Source organism: Melozone crissalis, unplaced genomic scaffold, assembly GCF_028551555.1.
Source record: "Melozone crissalis strain CALT ecotype California unplaced genomic scaffold, PUWL_Pcris_2 ptg000132l_1, whole genome shotgun sequence".
NCBI lineage: Eukaryota > Metazoa > Chordata > Aves > Passeriformes > Passerellidae > Melozone > Melozone crissalis.
Window position 1 is genome coordinate 5,910,330 of NW_026535905.1, and position 25,262 is coordinate 5,935,591.

General features: G+C 59.9%; 2 protein-coding genes across 2 annotated transcripts in view; one reads left to right on the top strand and one right to left on the bottom strand.

Annotated features, from left to right (window-relative positions):
- Window positions 1-11,854, bottom strand: part of LOC128948483 (dedicator of cytokinesis protein 2-like) — a 50,676-nt gene extending 38,822 nt beyond the window's left edge. Inside the window, exons 1-17 of the mRNA XM_054293220.1 lie at window positions 11,775-11,854; window positions 10,263-10,346; window positions 10,124-10,164; window positions 9,909-9,964; window positions 9,717-9,813; window positions 9,488-9,636; window positions 8,763-8,898; window positions 8,516-8,670; window positions 8,090-8,171; window positions 6,857-6,992; window positions 6,484-6,559; window positions 6,198-6,277; window positions 5,970-6,095; window positions 5,762-5,886; window positions 4,604-4,702; window positions 2,988-3,060; window positions 2,782-2,885 (exon numbers count right to left, since the gene is read on the bottom strand). Coding sequence (XP_054149195.1) covers window positions 2,782-2,885; window positions 2,988-3,060; window positions 4,604-4,702; window positions 5,762-5,886; window positions 5,970-6,095; window positions 6,198-6,277; window positions 6,484-6,559; window positions 6,857-6,992; window positions 8,090-8,171; window positions 8,516-8,670; window positions 8,763-8,898; window positions 9,488-9,636; window positions 9,717-9,813; window positions 9,909-9,964; window positions 10,124-10,164; window positions 10,263-10,346; window positions 11,775-11,814 — 1,659 coding nt within the window. The 5' untranslated portion in view covers window positions 11,815-11,854. The remainder of the gene's footprint in view (window positions 1-2,781; window positions 2,886-2,987; window positions 3,061-4,603; window positions 4,703-5,761; window positions 5,887-5,969; window positions 6,096-6,197; window positions 6,278-6,483; window positions 6,560-6,856; window positions 6,993-8,089; window positions 8,172-8,515; window positions 8,671-8,762; window positions 8,899-9,487; window positions 9,637-9,716; window positions 9,814-9,908; window positions 9,965-10,123; window positions 10,165-10,262; window positions 10,347-11,774) is intronic.
- Window positions 11,855-13,811: 1,957 nt separating this feature from the next.
- DQX1 (DEAQ-box RNA dependent ATPase 1) lies at window positions 13,812-23,897 on the top strand. The gene is made up of 12 exons (XM_054293221.1): window positions 13,812-13,823; window positions 14,381-14,681; window positions 16,746-16,939; window positions 19,307-19,682; window positions 19,836-20,072; window positions 20,245-20,344; window positions 20,441-20,596; window positions 20,740-20,931; window positions 21,013-21,138; window positions 22,135-22,325; window positions 22,979-23,169; window positions 23,249-23,897. The coding sequence occupies exons 2-12, from the start codon at window positions 14,397-14,399 to the stop codon at window positions 23,430-23,432; spliced, it is 2,232 nt and encodes a 743-aa protein (XP_054149196.1). The 5' UTR covers window positions 13,812-13,823; window positions 14,381-14,396; the 3' UTR covers window positions 23,433-23,897.
- Window positions 23,898-25,262: the final 1,365 nt, after the last annotated feature.

Genomic DNA, 25,262 nt, shown 5'->3' on the forward strand with positions numbered 1-25,262 from the left:
TATCTCTAGCCTGTCATAACCACTGTAATTACCATATTCATGTTACTGTTCTCCAGTCACTAAAAGTCAGTGCATTACAGTTTAAGCTCAAAGATGTTTTTCAGTTTTCTTGCAGTGGAAATTTCTGAGACCTTTTTTCTACTTGCAACATTTGCTGACTTGTTTGCCTGTGCTCTCTTTCTGCTTGGTAAAAACATCTTCTTGTTTGGGGTGGGTTTATCTTTTGCTCTAAGCCATAAAAACCCTTCTAACTAACACACCCTTTGCCTCCTTGGTTATCCAGTGAGACTGGCTCAGCAATTCTTTTCTTCTATATCAAAACTTGCTTCCATCTCTATTCCTTCATCAGATTCTACATTCAAAAATCTTTCTGCTAAGCATCTGTGAGACTTTCTTGTCAAACTTTCATCCTTCCCAATACACTTGAGACAGTATTTTGTGTTGGGACTCAGGTGTTTATTATTTCTTATCAGTAAAACAGCCTCACTGCTATGAGTTCTGCAGCAAGGCACAAAATGGCCAACAATCTCTTGTTCCAAGGTCTTTTAAGACTAAACTATAATTAAGAACTGACACCTAGATTATTTTCCCTTTTAACCCAATAACTGATCCCACAGAACTGCAATGGGGACTTTTCTGCCCAATTACAAAATGCCACCCAAACCAATGGAGAAGGAGGAAGAAGAAGCATGAAGAAGAAACTCAGGACATCACCCTGTGCCCACCATGTTGCTTCCATCCGCAACACACTAAAAATCTCAAAACCTCAATTTCTCACCCAGTGATACACCTGCACTACTCTCTATAATCTATTTCACACTTTTGTGGATTCCAGTCTATCTTGAAGTCTGGGAAACTTTCTCCATGAATGAGGGTCAAATTCAATGTTCCACCCAGGAGGACTCACTGGGGTCACTCTGAGTGACCTTCCCTGCTCTTGGCCAGCCTGGGATGTGAGGGATAACCAGAGCCAGCCATGCTGCAGCTCACAGACACCCATCCCTCCCTGCCTGCAGCCTGGCAGGGTGAAACCCCCACAGATGAAGGTGGCAGGGAGGTGACAGAGCTGTTTGCTGGTGGCTTTTCCCCTCCAAGACACATCTGGAGCTTGTGCTCCTTCCCAGGACTGAGCCCATGCAGGGAAGGGAAACTGGAAACTCCCCTGAGCTGACCCAGGGATGGGGGTGAAACCCCAGAGCTCCAATTCCCACCTCCATTTGGAGAGAAGGTCATGGAGCCTCCAGCAGCCACACCCAAGTGGGAATTACACTCTGCTACACTGTTGCTGCTCTTCCCCAGTGGATGGCAGCCCCCCAAAATCCCCAGATCCTGCTGATCTCCCCAAAAGCATCCTGAGCATGGCCAAACTGAGCCCTCACTGTCCCCAGCTCTCTGTCCCAGTGTGATGGACACTGGAGACCCAAATATCAGAATTACGGTCCAGCAGGTGGGAATAGCACCAGGGAAGGGATTTTCTGAGCTCTATCTGGAGCTCAGAGCAGCTGGAGATCAAGAGCTCCGAGCAGCTAAAAGCCCTTCATTCACATTCCTCTGGCAAGCAGAGACAAAAAGATGAAATATTTTCTGACTCTCAGAGTCAGAAATATTTTCTGACTTCCCAGCCTGCCAGGAAGAGCCAGAGCCAGGCAGGGAGAGGATGGAGCAGCTCAGGATGTGGGGCTCAGCAGGGCAGGGACAGCTCTCTGAGGGGAACAGTGCAGGGCTTGTTCTCCTAGCAAGGAGGTGTGGGAGGTTTGATCTCCCTGCCACATCCCAAAGGTGCCCAATGCTGCTGCTGTGGAGGGGACAGTCCCCAAAGAGCCAGGGAGCAGAGCCAGCGCCGAGGGCCACGGCAGCAGTTCAAGAATTTGGGTCTTTCACCCAAAAATAAAGCAGGGAGGGAGGGAGGGACATAATGATTTCAAATGTGCAGGAGCCTCAGGGAGGAACAGCGTGGTCTGTCCCTGTCCTGGGCTGCCACAGCAGGCAGGAGCCATCCCAAAATAAGGCAGAACTCAGGGAGGGACGTGGATCTGCCTGGAGAAACTGTGTCACGTTGCCAAAATCAGAGACAACCCTCGTGCAGCAGCCCAGGGACACTGGAACTCCATGAGCCCAGGAGGGACCCCAAAAGGGACCCCAAAAGAGACCCCAGAAGGGACCACAACAGGGACCTCAAAAGGGACCCCAGAAGGGACCACAACAGGGACCTCAAAAGGGACCCCAAAAGGGACCCAGAAGGTGTCAACACGCAGGGAAGAGCCCAGAGCTCACCCTGGCAGTGGGGACCAGCTTGCACCACCCACTCCTCTTGTCACAGCAGTCCCAGTGTGGTGAGGGGACACCAGGTAAGGGAGCAGCACCTTCACATTAAAGCTGACAGCGTTTTTTCCCAAATGAGCAGCGATTTTTGCCTCCCCCCCACTGTCTCAGAGCAAACCCCAGCAGTGCAGGGCTGGTGAAATCAGGTGAAGCGCAGCCACAGCACGGGGACGTTCCCTGCCCGTCACAAAGGCTTAAATCACCTTCTCCAAAAGCAAACTTGGCGTTCCAGAGGAGCAGCACAGGGATTGGAGATGTGTGTGCAGAGAGACCCTGTCACCAAGGACAGCAGGGACAGCAGGGAGGCACCACAAACCCTCGGGGACACCACAAACCCTCGGGGACTTTGGGTACGTGCCACCAGCGCCGTGGCTCAGGCAGGGACTGGGATCCTGGCCCCAGAAGTTGCTGCTGCCCCACAGCTCTCCCCACTTTAGGGGGTTCTGGGGCCCCCCATACCTTGTAGAGCACCAGGTCGTGCTCCCCATCCCGCAGCGTGGTGCCATCGGGGCGCATCAGCCTCACAAAGGCCATGGAGAAAATCCGCTCGCTCCGGTCCTTGGCTGGGGGGACACAGCGTGAGGGGGAGCTGCAGGGGACCAGGGACACGGCCCCAGGCAGGGACAGGCAGTGTGGCACCAGGGGACATGAGAGGGGACACTCACAGTCGCTGGAGGAGCGGTGGCGGAAGGTGAACCTCAGGTGGGTCCTGTGCACGTCCTCGATGGGGACAGCGATCTGGGGGGAGAGGGGCCAAGGTGAGGGCAGGGGCTGTGCCACCAGCTGGGCAATGTCCCTGTGTGCCCCCACCTGGCCAATGTCCCTCTGTCCCACACCTGGCCAATGTCCCTGTGTGCCCACACCTGAGTAATGCCCCTCTGGCCAATGTCCCTCTGTGCCCCACCTGGCCAATGTCCCTCTGTGCCCACACCTGGCCAATGTCCCTCTGGCCAATGTCCCTCTGTCCCCCACCTGGCCACTGTCCCTCTGTCCCCCACCTGGCCAATGTCCCTGTGTGCCTACGCCTGGCCAATGTCCCTCTGGCCACTGTCCCTCTGTCCCACACCTGGCCACTGTCCCTCTGTCCCCCCACCTGGCCACTGTCCCTCTGTCCCACACCTGGCCAATGTCCCTGTGTGCCTCACCTGGCCACTGTCCCTCTGGCCAATGTCCCTCTGTCCCCCACCTGGCCAATGATGTCCCTCTGCGCTCCCACCTGGCCAATGTTCCTGTGTGCCTACGCCTGGCCAATGTCCCTCTGGCCACTGTCCCTCTGTCCCCAACCTGGCCACTGTCCCTCTGTCCCCCCATCTGGCCAATGTCCCTCACTGCCCACACCTGGCCAATGTCCCTGTGTGCCTCACCTGGCCACTGTCCCTCTGTCCCCCACCTAGCCAATGTCCCTCTGTGCCCACACCTGGCCAATGTCCCTCTGGCCAATGTCCCTCTGTCCCCCACCTGGCCAATGATGTCCCTCTGTCCCCCATCTGGCCAATGTCCCTCACTGCCCACACCTGGCCAATGTCCCTCTGTGCCCCACCTGGCCAATGTCCCTCTGTGCCCCCAATGATGTCCCTCTGTGCCCAGGCAGGGGCTGTGCCAGACCCTCCACTGCTGCAAACCAACCTCATGTCCTCCCCAGTGAACCAGTGAGGCTGAACTGGGAGCACTGGGATGGGGACAGGGCTGCAGGGCCCATCCCTGTCACAGACATGTTTTATGAAGAATCTTTTCTTTAGGATTTTTCCTCCTGAGAAGCTGAGAGGCCTCAGGAACAAAATGTAAACATTGATTATCTGCTGCTGTGGAATGCAACAGGTGCATCTGTGATTGGTTTCATGTGGTTGTTTCTAATTAATGGCCAATCACAGTCAGCTGGCTCGGACTCTCTGCCCAAGACACAAACCTTTGTTATTCATTCCTTCTATTCTATTCTTAGCTGGCCTTCTGATGAAATCCTTTCTTCTATTCTTTTAGTACAGTTTTAATATAATATATATCACAAAATAATAAATCGAGCCTTCTGAAACATGGAGTCAGATCCTCGTCTCTTCCCTCATCCTCAGACCCCTGTGAACACAGTCACACATCCCCAGGACCGGGTGACCACCCAGGGGTCACACTGTGACCCTGCCAGCACCTCCATTGTCCCCGAGATGGGACCAAGGACTGGCCCCAAAACGCCTGGCCTGAAAGGGACCCCCACAGCAGCAGGAGGAGCGAGTGGCACATCCAGGAGGGGCTGCAGGGCTGTCCCACCCCAGCCCCGGTGTCCCCACACCTTGAGGGTCTCCATCCAGCGCTGGTGCCGCTGCTGGTAGTAGACAACAGAGCGGTAGAGGCTGCTGGGGCTGTCCCCTGCTCCCGCGTGGATCACGTTCTGCAGGAGGAGACACCTGGGGATCAGCTCAATGACCTCGCAGGGAGGGGACAATTCCTGTCCCAAACCCCCTGCCCACACCCCCCTAAACTGCCCAGTGACACCTCCGAGGGGACACACGGCCCTCCCAGGGCACATCGGGGCATGGCCCTGGGGATGGGGATGGAGAATTGCAGCCCGTCCCTCAGGAGCCAGGTGAGAACTGGGGACAGAACACTTGGAGGGTGACAAGTGCCACCCTGGGGAGGTGACACCTGGGTCTGACCCCCCTGCCCGCAGCTCCTTCCTGTCCTGGGGACACTGAGGGTGGCCAGGGGGTCTGGCTGTCCCCAAGGCAGGACAATTTTCTCTCTGTCCCATTTCTTTATTGTCACTTTCCCATTTCTTTATTCCATTCCCAGATCTCTGGTTTGGGCAGCTCCAGTGGCCTGAAAGGCTCCCCCAGCCTGGAGGAGCTGCTGGCTCTACCCGAGGTGAGGTGACAGGGGGGACACCTGCCATACCCAAGGTGACACAGGGGACACCTGCCATACCCGAGATGACACAGGGGACACCTGCCATACCTGAGGTGACACAGGGGACACCTGCTATACTCAATGTGAGGTGACACAAGGGACACCTGCCATAGTCAATGTGACACAGGGGACACCTGCTATACTCAATGTGAGGTGACACAGGGGGACACCTGCCATACCCAAGGTTACACAAGAGACACCTGCCATACTCAATGTTACACAAGGGACACCTGCCATACCCGAGATGACACAGGGGACACCTGCCATAGTCAATGTGACACAGGGAACACCTGCCATACCCAAGGTGACAAGGGGGACACCTGCCATACTCAATGTGAGGTGACACAAGGGACACCTGCCATACTCAGTGTGACACAGGGGACACCCGCCATACCCGAGGTGACACAGGGGACACCTGCCATACTCAGTGTGACACAGGGGACACCTGCCATACCCAAGGTGACACAAGGGACACCCGCCATACCCGAGGTGACACAGGGGACACCTGCCATACTCAGTGTGACACAGGGGACACCTGCCATACCTGCACCATGTTTCCTGCCTCGTCACACACACACACTGTCACCTCCACGTTCTTCTGCGTCTTCTTGCTGCCCTTGTCGAACTCACCCTGCACCAGGGTCAGGTAGATGTCGTTCCTGACATCACCTGTGGGGACAGCCCCGTCAGCCAGGCCCTGCCACCACGCTGCCACCCCCAGGGACGCCCAGGATTGTCCCCAGCACGCTTGCCTGGCATTATGACCTCCGGGTAGCCCAGCTTGCGAGCCACGGCCGTGCTGCGGTCCACCAGGTGCGGGTGATCCTTCCTCACCTGGCTCAGGTCACCCCAGAGCACCTTCAGGGACACCCAGAGCCCTGCAGGGACCACAGGGATTTTTCAGGGGGTGACAGGGTGACACACAATCCCTCGATCCCTCATGTGACAAGCAGATGGCCCAGGGGACACAGGCTCTCTACCTTGTCCCTTGTGGTTGATGTCCTTGCCCTCCACCGCTTTCCGGATCATGGTGTGAAGGAAATCGCCATCAGCTGCCACCCTGGGAAAGCCACATTTGGGGCAAAAACCTTTTCTCTTGGGTCCTTGCACCTCTTGTCCCCTGGCAGCCAGGGGATGTCCCCATGCCAGCCAGGGGATGTCCCCATGCCAGCCAGGTGGTGTCCCCATGCCACCAGGTGCTGTCCCCATGCCAGCCAGGCCCTGGGGTGCTCCTCCCTGCCCTCCCAGCCTCCCCTCGGGGCTCACAGGTGGACAGGGATGAAGTGCTGCTTGTCCTCGTCGCTGTCACACGTCCCCCTGGCGATGTCGGTGATGTCCATCACTGCAGTGACACACAGGTGGCGCCGTGCCAGGGGTGGCACTCCCAGCCCAGAATGGGGTCATGGAGGGAGGTGAAGGCAGGGGAGCTCCCCAGGGCTGCTCAGGGGGTCCCCTGTGCCAGGACAGGGTGGGCTTTGTGTCCCTTGGGCAGGGACAGTGTGGGGACAACCATGGGGTTGGAGCCAGCAGGGAAAAGGGACAGCCCAGGGACATCACAGATCCCGGTGTGGTGGCTCTGGGGGAGTGCCAGGGTGGTGGCACGGGGGTCCCTGGGGGTCCCCGGTGTCCCCAGCCCCACCTGAGATGCCGAAGGGCCGGCGCAGCCCCGTGCTGAGCTTGCGGCTGTGGCTGTCGCGCAGGTCCATGCGCCCCACGCGGATGATCTGGCACACCAGGAACAGCCGCTCCCGCTTCAGGTCCGCGCTGCCCAGGTCCTGGGGGACACACAGGGGCCGTGTCACCCTGGCAGCACCGCAGAGGATGGGACAGTGACAGTGCCGAGTGCCCAGGGGGTGGCGGTGGGCATAGAGCGTCCCTGCTGCCCTGCACTGTGGGGACAGTGGGGACACAGCCCTGCTGTTCTGGGGGCTCCCGTGCACCCCAGGAGTCCCCAGTCCCCGCGGTGGGGACAATGCCAGCCCCAAATCCCCGCGGTGGGGAAAATGCCAGCCCCAAATGCCCGCGGTGGGCACAATGCCAGGATTGACGGACCCAGCGGGTCACCCCAGACCAGGCAGTTTGGCAGCGGGGGGAACCTGGCAGGGTGTGAGGATGTGGGGGGGCCCTGTACCCCAGCTGGGGAGGGGACCGGGTCCCTCGGGGTCTGCCCCTGCGCCAAAAACTCCCAGCGGCGCTAAGGACAAGGGATGGGGACAAGCCACAGCGCTTAGGGACATCAGCAGCGAGCAGAGCCGAGCAGAGCAGAGCAGAGCAGAGCGCGGAGATAGGCGAGAACCGGGGGCGGCAGCGCAGCCCAAGTGCTGATGCTGCTCATTAATTAACATTGATTTTCCCGCCTCATTTGCATATCGATGGCTCCGCGGCGTCCCCGGGGTCAGCGCTGCGCTGCAGCCAAAGCGCTGAGTCAGCAACGGGGGCGTGGGACGAGCGGGGACGGGACACACCGGGACCCCAGGCACCGAGAGGGGACGAGGGACCCCCAGCACCGGGAGGGGACTTCGAGATCTTCAGCACCGAGAGGGGACCCCGGGACCCCCAGCACTGCAAGGGGACCCCCAGCACCGGGAGGGGAGCCCCGGACCCCCAGCACCGAAGGGAACCCGGGACCCCAGCACCGGGAGAGCACCCCGAGACCCCCAGCACTGCAAGGGGACCCCCAGCACCGGGAGGGGACCCCAGGACCCTCAGCACTGGGAGGGGACCCCGAGGGGCAGCTCCACGGCGGGTGCAGGTCAGGGATCTGTGAAGGGGCTGGGGGTACAGGGGTGGCACACGGAGCACCGAAAAGCTGCGGGTGGGGGCAGATCTGCAGGAGGGGCAGCAGCGCGGTTCCCCCAGGCTCTGCGCTCACCGTGAACACCACCCTGAGGTTGTTGAGCAGCTCGATGTCCTGCGGGACGCCGGTGCTGGCCCAGCGGATCACGTAGTTCTCGCTGCGGGGCGGGGGAGGGTTGAGGTGGGCACGGGGGTGGCAGAGACCCCAACAGCTCCCATCCCACGGACCGTCCATCCCACCAGGGTCCCCAGTCGCGGCACAGGCACTGGCCCAGCCTGGCTGTCCCCTGGTCACCTCAGCAGTGCCTGGGGCAGGACAGGATGGGCTGTCCCATGGGATATGGCGCCATGACAATAAAGGGATGTGTCCCTTCCCCCTGCGACACCGCTGGGTTCTCAGGGCTGGGCAGGACGGGCAGCATGAGGGGAACGCCTCAGGGGGCAGCAGGACAAACACCCAGCACAGCAGGGACAGGGGCAGGGGTCTGTCCTGAGCCCCCACCTGATGATGCGCTGCTCGCCGGGGTCATACAGCGCCATGAAGAGCTGCGCCTCCTCCCCGATGTGGCACACGAAGTTCCGCACGCACAGGTAGAGGTTGTGGGAGGGCGAAGCAGCCCCGTGGGCGCCGTGGCCCGGTGCCCTCTGCTGCGAGCTCTGGGGGACACGAGGTGGCTCAGCCTTGTCACCTCCCCTGGCACAGGGGACATCAGGCTCTGGGACACCCATCAGGCTGGCAGCAGCCTCACCGTCTCCTCCTGGAGGCGCTGGCTGAGGGTCTGTGCCGCCCTCCTGTGAGCCTGGAAGAGGCTGATGACGCTGGTCCTGTCGGGGTCCAGGATGTTCTCGTCCTCATCCCGCACCACCAGGTCCAGGGCGAGGATCCTGCAGGGGTCAGGGTGGGGTGAGACAGGACTGGGGGCGCCTGGGGCTGTGTGTCCCACCAGGACTCACTTGTCCTTGCACAGGGTGTGAGGGGACAGCACAGATCCTACTGGGAAAGGGGACAGCAGCTGGCATCACAGGCCTGTGTGTCCCACCAGGACTCACTTGTCCTTGCACAGGGTGTGAGAGGACAGGACAGATCCCACTGGGAAAGGGGACAGGAGCTGACAGCACCAGGAGCATTCCTGTCCCAGCCATAGCCCTTGGCCAGGTGGCTTGAGCAGCTGGTGGCACAATTACTGTCCCCAGCCAGCACGGGACAGCCAGCTGGGACAATGGGGACACTGGGACAGCCAGCCAGGACACCAGGAGGACACCTGGGCTCTGCACAGCCTGTGCCAGAGGCAGATTTGAGGTCCCTGTCCCCGAGGCAGATCTGAGGTCCCTGTCCCAGAGGCAGATTTGGGGTCCCTGCCAGAGGCAGATTTGAGGTCCCTGTCCCAGAGGCAGATCTGAGGTCCCTGTCCCAGAGGCAGATTTGAGGTCCCTGTCCCCAAGGCAGATCTGAGGTCCCTGTCCCCAGCCTCACTTGTTGCCATAGTCCATCCTGCCGGTGACCTCCTTCCTGAGCCTCAGGAGCTGGTCCTTGGGCAGCGTCCCCGAGAGCAGCTGCGAGCGCTGCTCCATCAGTTCCTGCATCATCCTCTTCACCTGCCCATAGCGCTCCGTCTGCCCGGCCTGCAGCACCACCACGGGGTCACCGGGGCTCCCCCAGCCTGTCCCCAGGTGTCCCCAACACCCAGAGCCTCATCCCTCACCATGTAGAGCTGCTTCCAGATGGTGGCCCACTCGCGCAGCGTGGTGGTGATCTCCTGCACCATGGGCATGTCGGAGGGCACCGCGCTCTCCTCCAGCCTGGGGGAGGCACAGGGAGCCCTGGAGCACCCCAGGACCACAGGGAGCAGAAAGTGGAGCCCCCCACACACCCTGCCTGTGCCCCCCAGACCTACCCCCTCTGCTCCACCGTGGTGCCCTTCAGCCGGATCAGCGAGGCAGGGAAGATGCCCTGAGGGAGCCAGAGCCATGGAGATCTCCCTCAGGGGGGCACAGCTGGGGGCTGCCAATGCCACAGGGTGCCCAGCCTGCCCCCCCAGACACCCAGCAGGGACAGAGAGCCACCAGCAGTGTCCCTGCTGCCACCAAACCCCAGCAGCCTGTCACCTACCCGGGCAGCCCTGTTCCGGAGCGAGTACCCGCAGTACCAGCCTGCCAGGGGAGGGGACACTGTCAGCCGGGCTGGGGGGCCTGGGCCTGGCTCAGGGACAAAGGAGGGGGCAGGAACCCTCACTGGGGGTCCCCCTTACCCTCGGAGGCCTGCAGGATGTGCACCATCTCCCCAATCTGCAGCGGCAGGTGATGCTCCTTGGTGCGCGGGAAGTTCCACACGGCTGTGGGAAGAGGGGATGGGGGTTGGGATCCCTGCCAGGAGCCCCTCAGCAGCCCCCAGGCACCTGCACCCCACACCAAGCCCCCCATGGTGCCCCCCAAAACAGGCCCTGTCCAGCCCTGAGAGATGGGGCAGAGCCCCGGCCCCACAAACAGCTCAGGGATGAGACCCCCAAGCATCCTGACCCCACACAGAATCCCCCAGGCCCACACACCCCACACAGAATCCCCCAGCCCCTTTTTGGCATTCAGGGTCCCTTATGGGTCCCCTCTGCCTCCACCCACACCCTGGGTGCCGGTGGTCCTGCTCCTGGCACAAAAAGTGTGGGGAGGGAAGTGCCAGCTGAGCCCCTGCCCGGGGATGGTGGCAGCGGGACACAGGGACAGTTTGGTGGTGCAGGGACAGGGCTAGTGGCACAGGGACAGGGCTGGTGGCACAGGAACAGTTTGGTGACCCAGAGACAGGTCTGGTGGCTCAGGGACAGGGCTGGTGGCCCAATGACAGCTCTGGTGGCGCAGGGACAGTCTGGTGACACAGGGACAGGCCTGTTTGGGGACAGCAGAGCCGGCGGCAGGGGAGGGGGCGGTGCTCTCGGTGACCAGCAGCTTCCTGCCCGGCTGTGCTGTGGTTGTCCCTGTCGCTATTTCTGGCACCAGGGCCAGCAGGCCTGGTTTGGTCCCCAGATTTGGGGACAGCCCCCTGCACCGGGGGGTCTCTGTCAGCACCTGTGCCCACCCTGAGCTCCAGGCATGGCCAGCTCATACTGCAGCACCCCCAGACCCACCTGGCACCAGGAACACCGAGGTCCCACAGGACCCTTCCCATCACCCTGAGCTCCCCATGCTGGGAGCAGCAGCAGCTCAGCCCTCACTCAGGCACTGCCCAGAACCCTGCAGCAGCTCAGGTGCTCCCCAGGACCCTGCAGCAGCTCAGATGCTCCCCAGAACCCTGCAGCAGCTCAGGCATTGCAGAGAGTGCAAGGGAAGGGCGCAGGAAACGGCCCCACAAGAAAAGGGAAGAAGCACAGGGCTGCAGGAGCCAGCAGAAGCTGGGGGTGCTGCAGGGAGTGGGGGTGCTCAGAGCTGGTGCAAGGCACGGGGAGCCCAAACTGGGGGTGCCCAAGGCTTTGCAAGGCAGCTGCAATTTCCCCCTGAGGAAAATTCCTGGGGTGTCTCAAGGCTCCCCCAGAGGCTGGAGGGAAGCCAAGCCCCCAGCCCAGTGCTCCCCACCTCCAGCAGCACCAGCCCTGCACCTCCTGGTGCGTGGGTGCTGCTGGCTCCTGTCCTGCTTGGCCACTGTCCCTGAGCCTGCTGTCACCAGCCCTGCTTGTGCCACCACGGGGGTGTCACCACGGATGTCACCTCACCCTGAGCACCCCATCCCTCCAGCCCAGTGGGGACCCCCGCAAAGCCCCAGAGTCCCCACTCACCCACGCCAAGCTTGTCCTTGGTGGGCAGCCAGGGCGCCATGGCCACCGGGGCAGCACCGGGGCCCTACCGGGGGACCGGGGCGCTGCCGGGGGACCGGGGCGCTGCCGAGCCACGGGTGGTTCCTCCTGCCACCGTCCCGTGTCACGTGTACCCCCCCAGCTTGTGAAACCTCTGCTTCCTCAGCAGGGCCCACCCCACTGTGCTGTCCCTGCCGGGGTGGGGATGGAGCCCCCGGGACCCCCACGGCACCGGCCAAGGGTCTGGGCTCAGTCTGGTCACTGGGTGGGTTCTGGTGGCATGGTGACACTTTTGAGTGACCAAGAGCAGGACATGGGGATGGAGCTGGGAGCACAGAGTGCTCCAGCCACACCACAGCACCAAGAGCCTTGAGGAGCTGTGAGGCTCCTTGCTGGCACAAGGTTTCTGCCATCGTGCCCTGTGGCACTCACATTCTCTGAAAAAATCCCCTCACCCGGGATTGTTCTCCTGGGAAGCTGAGAAACCTCAGAGAAAAAGGAAAACAATTCTTGTCTCATTTGCTTCTCCTGTGTTGTGCTCATGTGGAATGTGTTTGGAGATTGTTTACCCTCAGGTGATTGTTCCATTGGATTCTGCTGTGAGTTGTTTTCACTCTTTGGCCAATCAGGCCAAGGTGTGTGGGGACTCTGGAGAGAGTCACGAGTTTTCATTACTATCTTTTTAGCATTCAGTAGGTGTCCTTTCTGTATTCTTTAGTATAGTTTACTATAGAATTCTTTAATACAATATTTTATTTATTACTTAATATTATTTAATTAATAATCAATTAATTATTCTTAATTAGTATTAATTATTATCATTAATTATTATTAGCATTATTATTATTTATTAACATTATTAATTATTACCATTATTATTACCATTAATACCATTTACTATTGTGTAAGTATCCTTTCTGTATTCTTTAGTATAGTTTACTATAGAATTCTTTAATACAAGATTTTATTCGTTATTTAATATTTAATATTATTTAATTAATATTAAATTAAATATTCCTAACATTATTGATTATTAATTATTACAATTTAATTATTATTACTGTTATTATTATTTATTTTTACAATTATTAATTATTATCATTATTATTATTATTACCATTATTACCATTTACCATTGTGTAAGTATGCTTTCTGTATTCTTTAGTATACTTTACTGTAGAATCCTTTAATACAATATTTTATTTATTCTTTAAGATTTAATATTATTCAATTAATAATCAAATATTATTAACTAATAATATTAATTATTATATTATTTTAATTATTATTTTTGAACCCCCCGTGTATGTCCCCAAACCCTCCCGGTTCCCGATCTCCGCAGTCCCGGGGCCAGCAGGCACCGCTGGGTCCCCGGTCCGTGCCCGGTCCCGGCGGGAGCTCAGGCCGGGCCGTTCGCCGGTCACGGAGCTCCACCTGCCGGTCCCACCGGGAGCCGCTTCGCGTGCGAGGAGCCGGTACGGGATGTCCTGCAGCGGGATGCCCAGCCCCGATACACCCCGTGTTGGTACGGGATGCCCCGTACAGCAGCGGGATGCCAGCTCCGGTATGAGCAGCACCGTTACGGGATGCTCCGGTACGGAAGGACCGACACCGGTACAGGATACCCGGTTCCGGTACATCCCACAGCACTATAAGATGTTCTGTATGGAAATGCTCAACACTGCTACAAGATACGCCGGTGCAAGATGCCCGGCTGTGGTACGCCCGGTCCCGCACCGGGATGCCCAGATCCAGTACGGGATACCCCACATCAGCACCGAGATGGCCGGTACCGGGAAGCCCGGTCCGAACAGGGGCTGCTCGGGGGCTGAGGCCGCAGCCGTGCCCGGCTCGGGGGCGCAGGGCGGAGCTGGCAGCGGAGGCGGGAGCGGTGCTGAGGGGGGGGTCCCGGGGCGCTCCGTCCGCTCCGGTCCCGCCGCCACATCCGGGCCCCGCCCGGCGCGGGCGCTGATTGGCTGCCGCGGGTCACGTGGCCGTGTCCCCCGGCAGAGCCCGCGGTGGCGCGCGCAGGTGAGCGGCGGGACCGGAACCGGAACCGGGGCCGGAACCGGGGCCGCGGCCCTGAGGGGGTGCGGGGAACCCGCCCCCGACCCGCCCGCCCGCTCCGCTCCGGCCCGGTGCCGGTGCTCAGGTGCCCGGTCCGGACCGTCCCGTACAGGTGCTCCGCCGATCCCGTCCGGCCCGTGCCGTTCGGGACCGACCCTCTCAAGGTGTCCGCCCTGTCCCGCAACCCCCGTACCCCGCCTCCGGTCCGGTCCCCACGCACGGCGGGGAACAGCACACCTGTCCGGTGTCCGCACTCCGCTCGGTCCTGCGGGGCTCTCCCGGTGCCCCATCCCCTTTCCCGGTTCCCCGCCCGTTCTCCCGGTCCCCCACACTCCGGTTCTGTCCCTGATTTCCGCGGCCGTGTCACCCCCGTGCCCGCATCCCCCGGCCGTCCCCGGTGCCCGCGGGTCCCCCCTCCCCGCCGGCCGGGACGTGGCACTGGGCAGCACCGGGCGCCCTCCCGGTACGTAGGCGGGGGTGGGTCAGCGCCGGTGCCGCTCCACCCCCGCCCGCCCTCGCAGCTCCGGTGTCCCCGCCATGGCCGGCTCCGGGGCCCCGGCTCCCCTACCCGGGCCGAGCGGCCCCGGCTCCGCGCTGGAGGAAGAGGAGGAGGAGGATGAAGAGCCGTCCCTGGGCTGCGACGGCGACCTGGAGGTGAATCCCTACGACGGGCTGCCCTTCTCCTCCCGGTACTACGAGCTGCTGCGGCAGCGGCGGGAGCTGCCGGTGTGGACGGCCAAGTACAGCTTCATGGAGCACCTGGAGGGCAGCAGCGGCATCGTGCTGGTGTCCGGGCCCCCCGGTACCGGCAAGAGCACGCAGGTGAGCCCGAGGGCAGCTGGGCTGTGGTGTCTGATCCCCCCAGAGCGGGTGGAGAGGGACACACGGACAGGGTGCCCGGGAACGCTGCACGGAGCCCGGCGGGGTGGGCGGGCACCGGGATGTGCTGGGGATGGGCAAAGCTGGGCACGAACCGGGGATCGCTGGCACCGGAGGGAGGAACGGCCCCTCCCGGAGTTGGGCCTGCAGATCCCCGCGGGGTGGCCCCGGGGAACCGGTCCCAGCTGCTGGTGACGCTCGGGGACAGCACGGGGCAGACTTTGACCGGGGAGGGGATTGTGGTGGCGGAGCTGCAGGGCTGGAATGGGCTGGGTCGCCTGAGGCTGTCGGGGTGTTGGAATGGGCTGGGTCAGGATTTTGGGGTGTTGGAATGGGCTGGGTCCCCCAGGATATGAGGGTGTTGGAGTGGGCTGGGTCCCCCGGGCTGTCAGGGTGTTGGAATGGGATGGATCCCCTAAGATATCGGGCTGGGTCCTCCAGGATATCAGGGTGTTGGAATGGTCTGGATCCCTCAGGCTGTTGGGGTGTTGGAAGGGGCTGGGTCCCCCCAGGCTATTGCGCTGGGTCCCCCAGGATATCGGGCTGGGTCGCCCAGGATATCGAGGTGTTGGAATGGGCTGGATCTCCCAGGATATTGGGGTGTTGGAATGGACTGGGTCCCCCGGGCTGTCGGGGTGTTGGAATGGGCTGGGTCCCCCCAGAATATCGGGCTGAGTCCCCCAGGCTGTCGGGGTGTTGGAATGGCCTGGGTCCCCCGGGCTGTCGGGCTGGGTCCCCCAGGCTATCAGGGTGTTGTCCCTGGGCTCCAGGTGCTCAAGCAAATCAGCTCCCTGGGTGTGACCTGCTGAGTTCCTGGGCTGGGCTGGCACTGCCGGATTTGGAGATCAAAGCTCCTGTGTGGGCCCCAGGGTCGGTGTTTTGGGGTGCAGCTCCCTGCTGTTAGTCCCTGCAGGGCCCTGGGGACACTGAGGCACAGGCAGTGCTCGTGGGGGCCTCAGAGGGGACAGGAGGGAGCAGGACTCAGGTCCCTGGTGCCAAAGGGACATCTGCGTGGCCTTGGCACTGTCCCACGCTGTCAGGCCAGGCACTTGGCCAGCAGCTGCTCCCTGGTGATCCCTTCCCTGTCCCTCTGTGGGGTTTGTCCCATGTCCCTCATGTGAGAGCAGGGTCGTGGTGTCCCACACCAGGGCAGGAAGCTGCAGGTGTGGGGCCAAGGGGCTCCTGTCACAGACTGTGGGGCTCAGAGGTGACAGGAGCGCAGAGGGAAGATCTTGCCTGTGAAAAACGCCAATCACTTGTTTTTAAAAATCTTAAAAGTTTAATAGTAATAAAATGGTAATAAATACAGCAATTTAATTAGAGTAATAAAAATTTTGGACAATTTGGATTAGGACAATATGAGACAATAGAAACAAAGAGTTATGGACAGTCCAGGTACCTCTTTCTGGGCAAAATAAGCCCAAAAAAGGACCCACATTAACAGAGGATTAACCCTTAAAAACAATAACCTGTTGCATATTCATACACCTCATACATGATGCATCAATTCCATTCAAACAAAGGATTCTGTCTGGTCAGTGTCAACTTCTTCGTATTGATCCTAACCAGAGTCTTCGTGGCTGAGTGAGGTGGGAAGAAGTTCATTTCCCCTGATAATGGAGCAATAAATTCTCTTTCTCTGAAAGATTCAGGTGTCCTGTGGCTGCTATCTCAGTGCAAGTCCTGTCTTTAAAAAAGTATCTTACATAGCATAGTTTCTATTTTAACATTTTGTTATAACCTAAAGCTATATTTAACACACCACTTAAGAAAACTAATAGAGCATCACTTTCTAACATAACACACAATATTCATTTTAATGTTTGCAAAAAGCCAATTATAAAATAGGCATTTTTCACACAAAATGAAAATTGAGTGCCTCTGGACAGCCCCTGACCCTGGAGATCCTGCAGCCAAATCCATGGGGAGGGTCTTTGTGCCCTTTGGAGTGGCACAGCGGGGAGGGGACAGTCCTGAAGCCACACTACCCATGCCCTGTCCCCACAGATCCCTCAGTGGTGCGCCGAGTACGCCCTGTCCATGTCGTTTGCCCACGGGCTGGTGGCCTGCACCCAGCCCCACAGCCTGGCCGCCCTCAGCCTCTCCCTGCGCGTGGCCGACGAGATGGACCTGAACCTGGGCCACGAGGTGGGCTACTGTGTGCCCCACGAGGACTGCTGCACTGCTGACACCATCCTCAGGTAGGGCAGGGACAGCAGGGCCCATGCTGGGAACGGGAGCACGGCGCCCTAATCCCACTAAACCCTGCCTAATCCCTTAATCCAGGCTGGCCTGGCTGGGGAGAGGCACGGGCTGCTCTGATCTGGAGAGGGGCTGATCTGGGGAGGGGCTGATCTGGGGTGTCTCGGTTTGGAAAGACAAAGGGGTGTGCTAAGGAAGGCAGGAGCGTCCCCTAAAATGGGGAATGTAAACCCCTTCCCTCTGAATTGCTATAAATTTGAAATTAAGGGGCTCTCAGGCGAAGATGTGGGAGTAGGAATAAGAGGTTTTTATTAGGGAAGAAAATGAAAATAAAATTAATAATGCAGTAAATCAAAATAACACTGATAGAGTCAGAACACAACCTGCCCCTCTGTGTGTCAGGGTGGTGGCACAGCCCCATCCCATGGTGGCTCAGCCCTCCTGCAGTGCCAGCTGTGGTTCTGCTGGAGCAGGGATCCTGCACAAGGAGGGAGTTTTCCTCTGGGAATCCGGTGGAAGAGGCAGCTGGGAATGCAGTGGAAAGGTTGTTCTGTTGTCCCAGAATCTCAGATCCTATCCAGGTAGGAATGCTTGGCTCCTCCTTCTGGGTGGAGCATCTCACAATGGGATGATGGAATTTTATCAGCCATGCAGTGACATTCAATAGCCCATTAACAGAAGATAATTAATGATTAATGGCCCATTAGCAGAAGATATGTCCTGGAGGGAGGATTGGCTGTGGAAGAGATAAAGCAAACTGCCCAGTGAACAGAAGACAACTGCCCCACCTCTGACACATGGCAAGTAGAACACACGCATTGCCTTGCAATGTAGGATAGATGCCAGGGAAGGTGGGTGGCATGGTGGCAATGTGCTGTGTCCTAGATTGCAAGGCAAGATGAATTCTGTCACCATCTGTATGGCAGCTGTCTTTTGTCACAGTGGGCAGTTTTCCTTATCTCTTCCACACTCACTCCTCCCTCAGGAGGGGACACCTGCTGATAACAGCTATTGAATGTCACTGCATGGCTGATAAGAACTGCAGCATCCCACTGGGAGATGTGAGCCCAGGGGGAGGAGCCAAGCATTCCTACCTGGGTATAATCTGGAGATTCTGCAACATCAGCACAGCTTCTCCACTGGATTACCCAGAGGAACAGCAGCTGCCTCTTCCACTGAATCCCTTCTACAGGATCCCTGCTCCAACAGAACCACCCCTGACACGGCAGGAGGGCTGCAGCCACAATTCCAATGGGACTGCTACCACCACCCCGACCCACAGGGTGTCAGGTTGGGTTCTGACTCTGTCAGTGTTGTTCTGGTTTTACTGCATTGTTTATTTTATCCTTTTATTTTCTTCCCTATTAAAGAACTGTTATTTCCTGCTACCATATCTTTTTGCCTGAGAGCCCCTTAATTTAAAATTCTTAGCAATTCAGAGAAATTCTCCATTTCAGGGGAGGCTCCTGCCTTCCTTAGCACACACCTGGCTCTCCAAACCGAGACTTGGTGACCACAGCAGGAGGAGCAAATAGGATACACACATTGCTTGGCAATCTAGGAGAAATGCCAGGGAAGGTGTGTGGCATGGTGACAGTGTGGTGACAGTACACCACAGCGGGAGGAGCAAATAGTCTTGAGTTGTTGGTTGTTAATTTCTGCCCCGAGATGTGCAAAAGGTCTCGGTTTCAGCCCGCGCGTCTGAAGAAAGAGTCAGAGCTCTTCAGTTTTCGGTCTTGAAGTTGTTTATTAATTCTTATCTGTAAGATTTTCTTTCTGCCCAGCTGAGATCTGCTCAGCAGGGCAGCCAAAGGCACTCTGACTGTCCCCAGGGCGGTGTTGTCTTTTTATACTACAAACTCCATATAACGTATTTACACTTAATTGCTAATACCTATCACCTATGGTAGACAGTGCACTTCTACTCTAAACCAATCCCAAAGTGCCAGCATCACAGTAGAAAATGGAGAACAAGAAGAAGAAAGAAAGGCTAGACTCACCCAGATTCCTCCATCTTGTCCCCATAACCCCCATACCAAAAATCCTAAAATCTACATTTTCACCCTGTGATCATTTTGTTATTACACTATTCAAACCTGTGTGACTTTCAGGTCCTCATACAAAGCTGGCAACTTGCTCCAAGGGTCATAATCAAACCCGCAGGTGCTCTGGGCAGCATGCCAGGGTCTCTGAGCCCCCCAGCAGGATCCTGGGCAACTCTGGACACCCGGAGGGATGGACTGAGTTCAGACAAAATAGGATACACATTGCTTGGCAATCTGGGACGTGGGGAGGGGGCTGCTCTGGGGAGGGATGAGGTGTTCCCCCAGGCAGGGGTCCATGCTGATGGGTGGGGGCTGTCTCAGGTTCTGCTCGGACGAGATGCTGCTGCGGGAGATGACGTCGGAGCCGCTGCTGCGGCAGTACGGGGTGGTGGTGCTGGACGAGGCGCAGGAGCGCACGGTGCCCACGGACGCGCTGCTGGGGCTGCTCAAGGACGTGCTGCGCCAGCGCCCGGCCCTGCGCCTCGTCATCGTCACCTCGCCCGCCCTGGAGCCGCGCCTGCGCGCCTTCTGCGGGGACCCGCCCGTGGTCAGGGTGCCCGGGCACGGCTCCCCGCCGCAGCTGCTCTACCGGGAGCCGCCGGCCCACAGGAGCGTGGCCGCCGCCTGCCAGGCCGTGCTGGACATCCACCGGCGCCAGGAGCCCGGCAACATCCTCGTCTTCCTGGCCAGCGAGCAGGTGGGGGAACAGGGCAGGGGGTTCCTCTCAGTGGGATGGAGGGGCAGCTGCAGCTCCTCTGTGGTGGAGGTGGGCACAGGGCATGGCACAACATGGGAATGGGGACACTGCAGTGTCAGCAAGTGTCACCTGTCCCCCCTGGTCCTTGCTCAGGAGATCTCGGAGTGCTGTGCTGCCATCCAGACGGAGGCCGTGGCGCTGAGCCCGGCGCTGGGCCCGCTGCTGGTGCTGCCGCTGCACCCCGGGGTGGGCAGGGCTGCACAGAGACTCTATGAGACACCCGAGGAGGGCCGGGAGCGCCGTGTCATTGTCACCCACTGGCTCGGTGACTCGTCCTTCTCGCTGGCCACCGTGCGCTTCGTCATCGACTCGGGGCTGGAGCTGCGCAGCGTGAGTGGGACAGGGGACACACGGGAGTCTAGGTCTGCCCTGGGTGCAGTGGGTTTTGATATTCCAGGCTGGGAGGAGGTGTGTGCCCCAGGGAGGTGACAGTGGTGGCCCTGCAGTGGCAGATGAGGGGTTTGGGGGATGGCAGGGGTCCCACTCAGAGCCTCCCCTGCAGGTGTACAACCCCCGCATCCGTGCCGAGTCCCAGGTGCTGCGGCCCATCAGCAGGAGCCAGGCGGAGTCACGCATGCAGAGAGCTGCTGGCAGCCCCCCAGGTAAGCCCCTGCTCCAGTGTCCTCTCCTCAGCACTGCCAGCAGCCCCTGGGCCAGCAGCACCTGTCCCCACGCTGTCCCTGTGCTCTCTCCTGCAGGCACCTGCTTGCGCCTGTACTCGGAGGCCTTTGAGCAGCGCATGCCCCCCAGCCCCGCGCCCCAGGTCAGTGAGACCAGCCTGAGCCGCCTGGTGCTGCTGCTGAAGCGCCTGGACATCGCTGACATGGGCCAGTGTGACTTCCTTGACCGCCCAGGTAGAGCCCAGGGGGGCCAGGCATGGCATGGGGAGCAGAGGGACACGAAGGGGCAGCCATGGCTGTGGCCATCACTGCGGCCTGGATTGTCTCTGGGGAGGGACTGGACAGAGTGGGCAAAGCTGCCTGATGTCCCACCCCAGCCCCTGAGTCGCTGATGCAAGCTCTGGAGGACCTGGACTACCTGGCAGCCCTGGATGATGACGGGAATCTGTCGGAGGTTGGGATCATCATGTCAGAGTTCCCCCTGGACCCGCAGCTGGCCAAGGCCCTCATCGCCTCCTGCGAGTTCGACTGCGTGGAGGAGATGGTCAGCCTGGCTGCCATGCTCACAGGTACCCTGTGGGGACTTGGGGGGCAGCCAGCAGTGCCAGGGGGGTGCTGGGGGCACACAGTGACCCCCTGCCCACCCCCAGCATCGCCCTGCTTCGTGCCCCTGTCCACGCACCTGGAGGAGGCCGTGGCGCTGCGCCGGCGGGCGCTGCTGCACCCCAGCGGGGACCACTTCACCCTCATCAACATCTTCAATGCCTTCCAGCAGCGTGAGTGGGGCAGGGGCTGGGGGGCTTCACCCCTGTGGGCATCCCACAGACCCGTTGTGTCCCCTGTTGTGTCCCCTCATGTGTCCCTTGCCCTGGAGCTACATTCCTGACCCCATCCTAGTGCCCAGCTTGGCTGGGGAAGGATTTGGGGGTCCCGGCTCTAGCCTGGGGGCTCAGTCATTGTCACCACTGTATGAAGGGGTCACAGACAAGGGAACAGCAGTGGTTTTGTGTTCCCCAAGCCCCCAGCGGGCTCCCTGCTCACCTGTCCCCACCCCATGGCACCACTGTCCTGTCCCCACATCACAGCCCCCACTGTGCCACCCCTGTCTCCACATCACAGCCCTCCCTGTCCCCACATTGCCAACCCCACTGTCCCACCCCTGTCCCCACATTGCTGACCCCGCTGTCCCACTCCTGTCCCCACATTGCCAACCCCACTATCACACCCCTGTCCCCACAACACAGCCCACACTGTGCCACCCCTGTCCCCACATCACAGCTCCCACTGTGCCAGCCCTGTCCCCCCATTGCCAACCCCACTGTGCCACCTCTGTCCCCACATCACAGCCCCCACTGTGCCACCCCTTTGCCACGTCACAGCCCCCACTATCCCACCTCTGTCCCCACATTGCTGACCCCATTATCCCACCCCTGTCCCCACATTGCTGACCCCACTGTCCCACCCCTGTCTCCACATCACAGCCCCTACTGTGCCACCCCTGTCCCCCCATTTCTGACCCCACTGTCCCACCCCTGTCCCCACATTGCTGACCCCACTGTCCCACCCCTGTCTCCACACCACAGCCCCTACTGTGCCACCCCTGTCCCCCCATTTCTGACCCCACTGTCCCACCCCTGTCCCCACATTGCTGACCCCACTATTCCACCCCTGTCCCCACATCACAGCCTCCATTATCCCACCCCTATCCCCACATCCCAGCCCCCACTGTCCCACTCCTGTCCCCCATTTGTGACCCCGCTGTGCCCCCACAGACGCGGGGGACGAGGGCTGGTGCCGGAAGCAGGGGCTGAGTGCCGAGGCGCTGCGCCTGGCGGGCACGGTGCGCGCCGAGCTGCTGGAGGCCATGCGCCGCATCGAGCTCCCGGTGTCCCCGCCCGCCTTCGGCTCCGACGCCAACGCCCTCAACATCCAGCGCGCCCTCATCTCCGGCTACTTCCTCAAGGTGAGCCCAGGGGCTGTGGGGAGTTGTGGGGGAGATGTTGGGGTGCACCAGATGTTGTTGCTGCCCGAGATGTGCAGGATGTCTCTGCTTCAGCCCACACAGCTGAAGAACGAGTCTGGACTCTTCACTTTTCAGTCTTGAAGTTGTTTATTAACTCTTATCTATAAAATTTTCTTTCTGCCCAGCCAAGGTTTGCTCAGCAAGGCAGCCACAGGCACTCTGTGTTGTCCTTTTATACTACAAACTATGTATATCATACTTACACTTAATTGCCAATACCTATCACCTATGGTAGACAGTGCGCTTCTACTGTAAACCAATCCCAAAGTGCCAACATCACTGCAGAAGATGGAGAACAAGAAGAAGAAAGAAAGGCTAGACACGCCCAGATTCCTCCATCTTGTCCCCATAACCCCCATACCAAAAATCCTAAAATCTACATTTTCACCCTGTGATCATTTTATTACACTGTTCAAACCTGTGTGACTTCCACATCCTCATACAAATCTGGTAACTTGCTCCGAGGGTCACAATCAAATCCCCAGGTGTTCTGGGCAGCATGCCAGGGTCTCTGAGCCCCCCAACGGGGTCCTCAGCAACTCTGGACACCCAGAGGGATGCACTGAGTTCTGACACTTGCTGGTCCCTCGCAGGTCGCCCGGGACATCGACGGCTCCGGTAACTACGTGATGCTGACACACAAGCACGTGGCACACCTGGCCCCCACCTCTGGGTACCTGCTGAGGGCACCCCCGCGCCGCCTGCCCCCCTGGGTGCTGTACCACGAGTTTACCATCTCTCAGGACAACTGCCTGCAAGTGGTCTCGGAGATCCAGCCCCAAATGTGAGGGGACGGGGAGGGGAAGCCCCTTCCCTACAGGGTGTCCCTGTAGCTGGCTGAGCCCACGCTGTCCTCCTCGCAGGCTGGTGGAGTTGGCCCCGCAGTACTACCTGAGCAACCTGCCGCCCAGCGAGGGCCGGGACCTGCTGATGGAGCTGCGGGAGAAGGTGGTGGCGGCCGAGGAGGCGGCGCCGGCGGAGGCGGAGCTGGCGGAGGGTGCCGGACGCGAGGAGGATGAGCCCGGGGACGTGTGCGTCCTGCAGTGAGCCGGAGCGGCGGAGCCCCGCGGTGGGGCTGCCTGGGCTTGGCCGTGACCCTGGGGACAGGGGAGCCCCGGGGAGGCCCCAGGGGGGCTGCGTGCCCGCAGGGGCTGTCCCGGCTCGCAGGGAGGCGCGGGCACGGCCTGGCACTGCCTCGGCTCTGCGCCGCGGTCAGTCGTGGGCCGGCGGCCGTGGGACCGCCCCGGCACCTCGGAGCGTGGATTGGGGAGCGCTGGCCCCGGCCGGGGGAGTGTTGTGGGCCCTCCCCGCTGGGCTCCTTCACCCCATGTTTCCTGGGGGTGCTGCGGGGCTGGAGGCATCGCCTGTCCCACTCCCCCCACGCCCGGGGCCGAGGGGCCACGCACGGGTCCCTCCTCCTGTATAAAGTTTTGTGACCTTTGCTCCTGGCTTCGTGTCCGTGACTGCAGTGAGGGTGGGGTCCTTCCTGCCCAGGGACATCGCCAGAGAGTGATCCAGCCAGAGTGGGTTCTGTCCTGCCAAAGGACATGACCACAGAGGGATCCATCCCACTGAGGGACATCACAGGGGTGCAGCCAGGGTGGGGTCTATCCTGCCCAGGGACATTACCACAGAGGGACCCATCACCACAGGGTAGGGTGTATCCAGCCAAGGGATATCACCATCAAGTGATCCAGCCAGGGTGGGGTCCATCCTGTCCAGGGACATCACCACACAGGGGTCCAGCCATGGTGGGGTCCATCCCACCGAGGGGCATCACCACAGAGGGGTGCAGCCAGAATGGGCTCTGTCCTGCCCAGGGACATCACCAGAGAGTGATCCAGTCATGGTGGGCTCTGTCCTACCCAAGGACATCACCACAGAGGGATCCAGTCAGGGTGGGCTCTGTCCCTGCCCAGGGACATCACCACAGCGGGGTCCAGCAAGGGTGCAGTCCATCCTGCCCAAGGACATCACCACAGAGTGATCCAGCCAGAGTGGGATCCATCTCATCAAGGGACATCACCACAGAGGGGTCCTGCCATGGTGGGCTCTGTCCTGCCAAGGGACATGACCACAGAGGGGTCCATCCCACTGAGGGACATCACGACAGAGGGGTCTGGCTGGGGTGTGTTCCATCCTGCCCAGGGACATCACGACAGAGGGGTCTGGCTGGGGTGGGCTCTGTCCCTGCCCAGGGACATCACCAGAGAGTGATCCACCCTGGGTGGGCTCTGTCCCTGCTCCTCCCGTCTCGCAGGAATGGTTTCTGTCCGTGAGGCCTCTCTCCCTCCCACCCGTGTTTCGGGTGCCAGGCTGGGGTTCCAGCCACGCTGAGGCTCTGAGGGCATCCCGGGCCTTTGCCTCAGGACTTCCCCTCTGTGGTTGTGGTTGTTCTGCAGAAGCCAAGGGGAAGCTGTGGTTTGTGAGATGGGGGCGAGCGGGGCCCCCAACCTGCTGCCAGTGCCTGCTTCCCCCAGACAGGGCAGGGCACGGGGGCACCCCAGGACAGGGCACCCCTTCCCTCTCCTCTTGGGGTTCCCTACAGTGCTACAGCCAAGGGCTGAGCTGCTCCATGGGCCCTGGGGGTCCTGGCTCCCCGTCCCCACCCCTCAGCCCACGCACTGGGGTTTGGCTCAGCTCAGGGAGGGGCCTTGGAGGTCCCACTGGCCTGTCCTGGCCTCAAAAGGTGAGAGCTGGGCTGCCCCAGCCTCCCACAGCCCCAGTTCCCTCTTTGCTTTCTAGGAACTGCAGAAAGTACGTGAAAGGGTACAGCACTGCCTTCCCCAGGATGGGCTCTGCTATATGCCCTCAGCACAGGCTGGCACCAGTGGGGTGGCAAAGGGGCAGCTGGTGACCATGATGATCTCTGTCCCT

Bases quoted from the DNA above. Each gene is read 5' to 3' on its own strand.
- DQX1 (XM_054293221.1), top strand. From the start codon at position 14,397: ATGGCCGGCTCCGGGGCCCCGGCTCCCCTACCCGGGCCGAGCGGCCCC. The intron at 14,682-16,745 runs GTGAGCCCGAGG...CTGTCCCCACAG, and splicing joins GTACCGGCAAGAGCACGCAG to ATCCCTCAGTGGTGCGCCGA. The intron at 21,139-22,134 runs GTGAGTGGGGCA...GTGCCCCCACAG, and splicing joins CTTCAATGCCTTCCAGCAGC to ACGCGGGGGACGAGGGCTGG.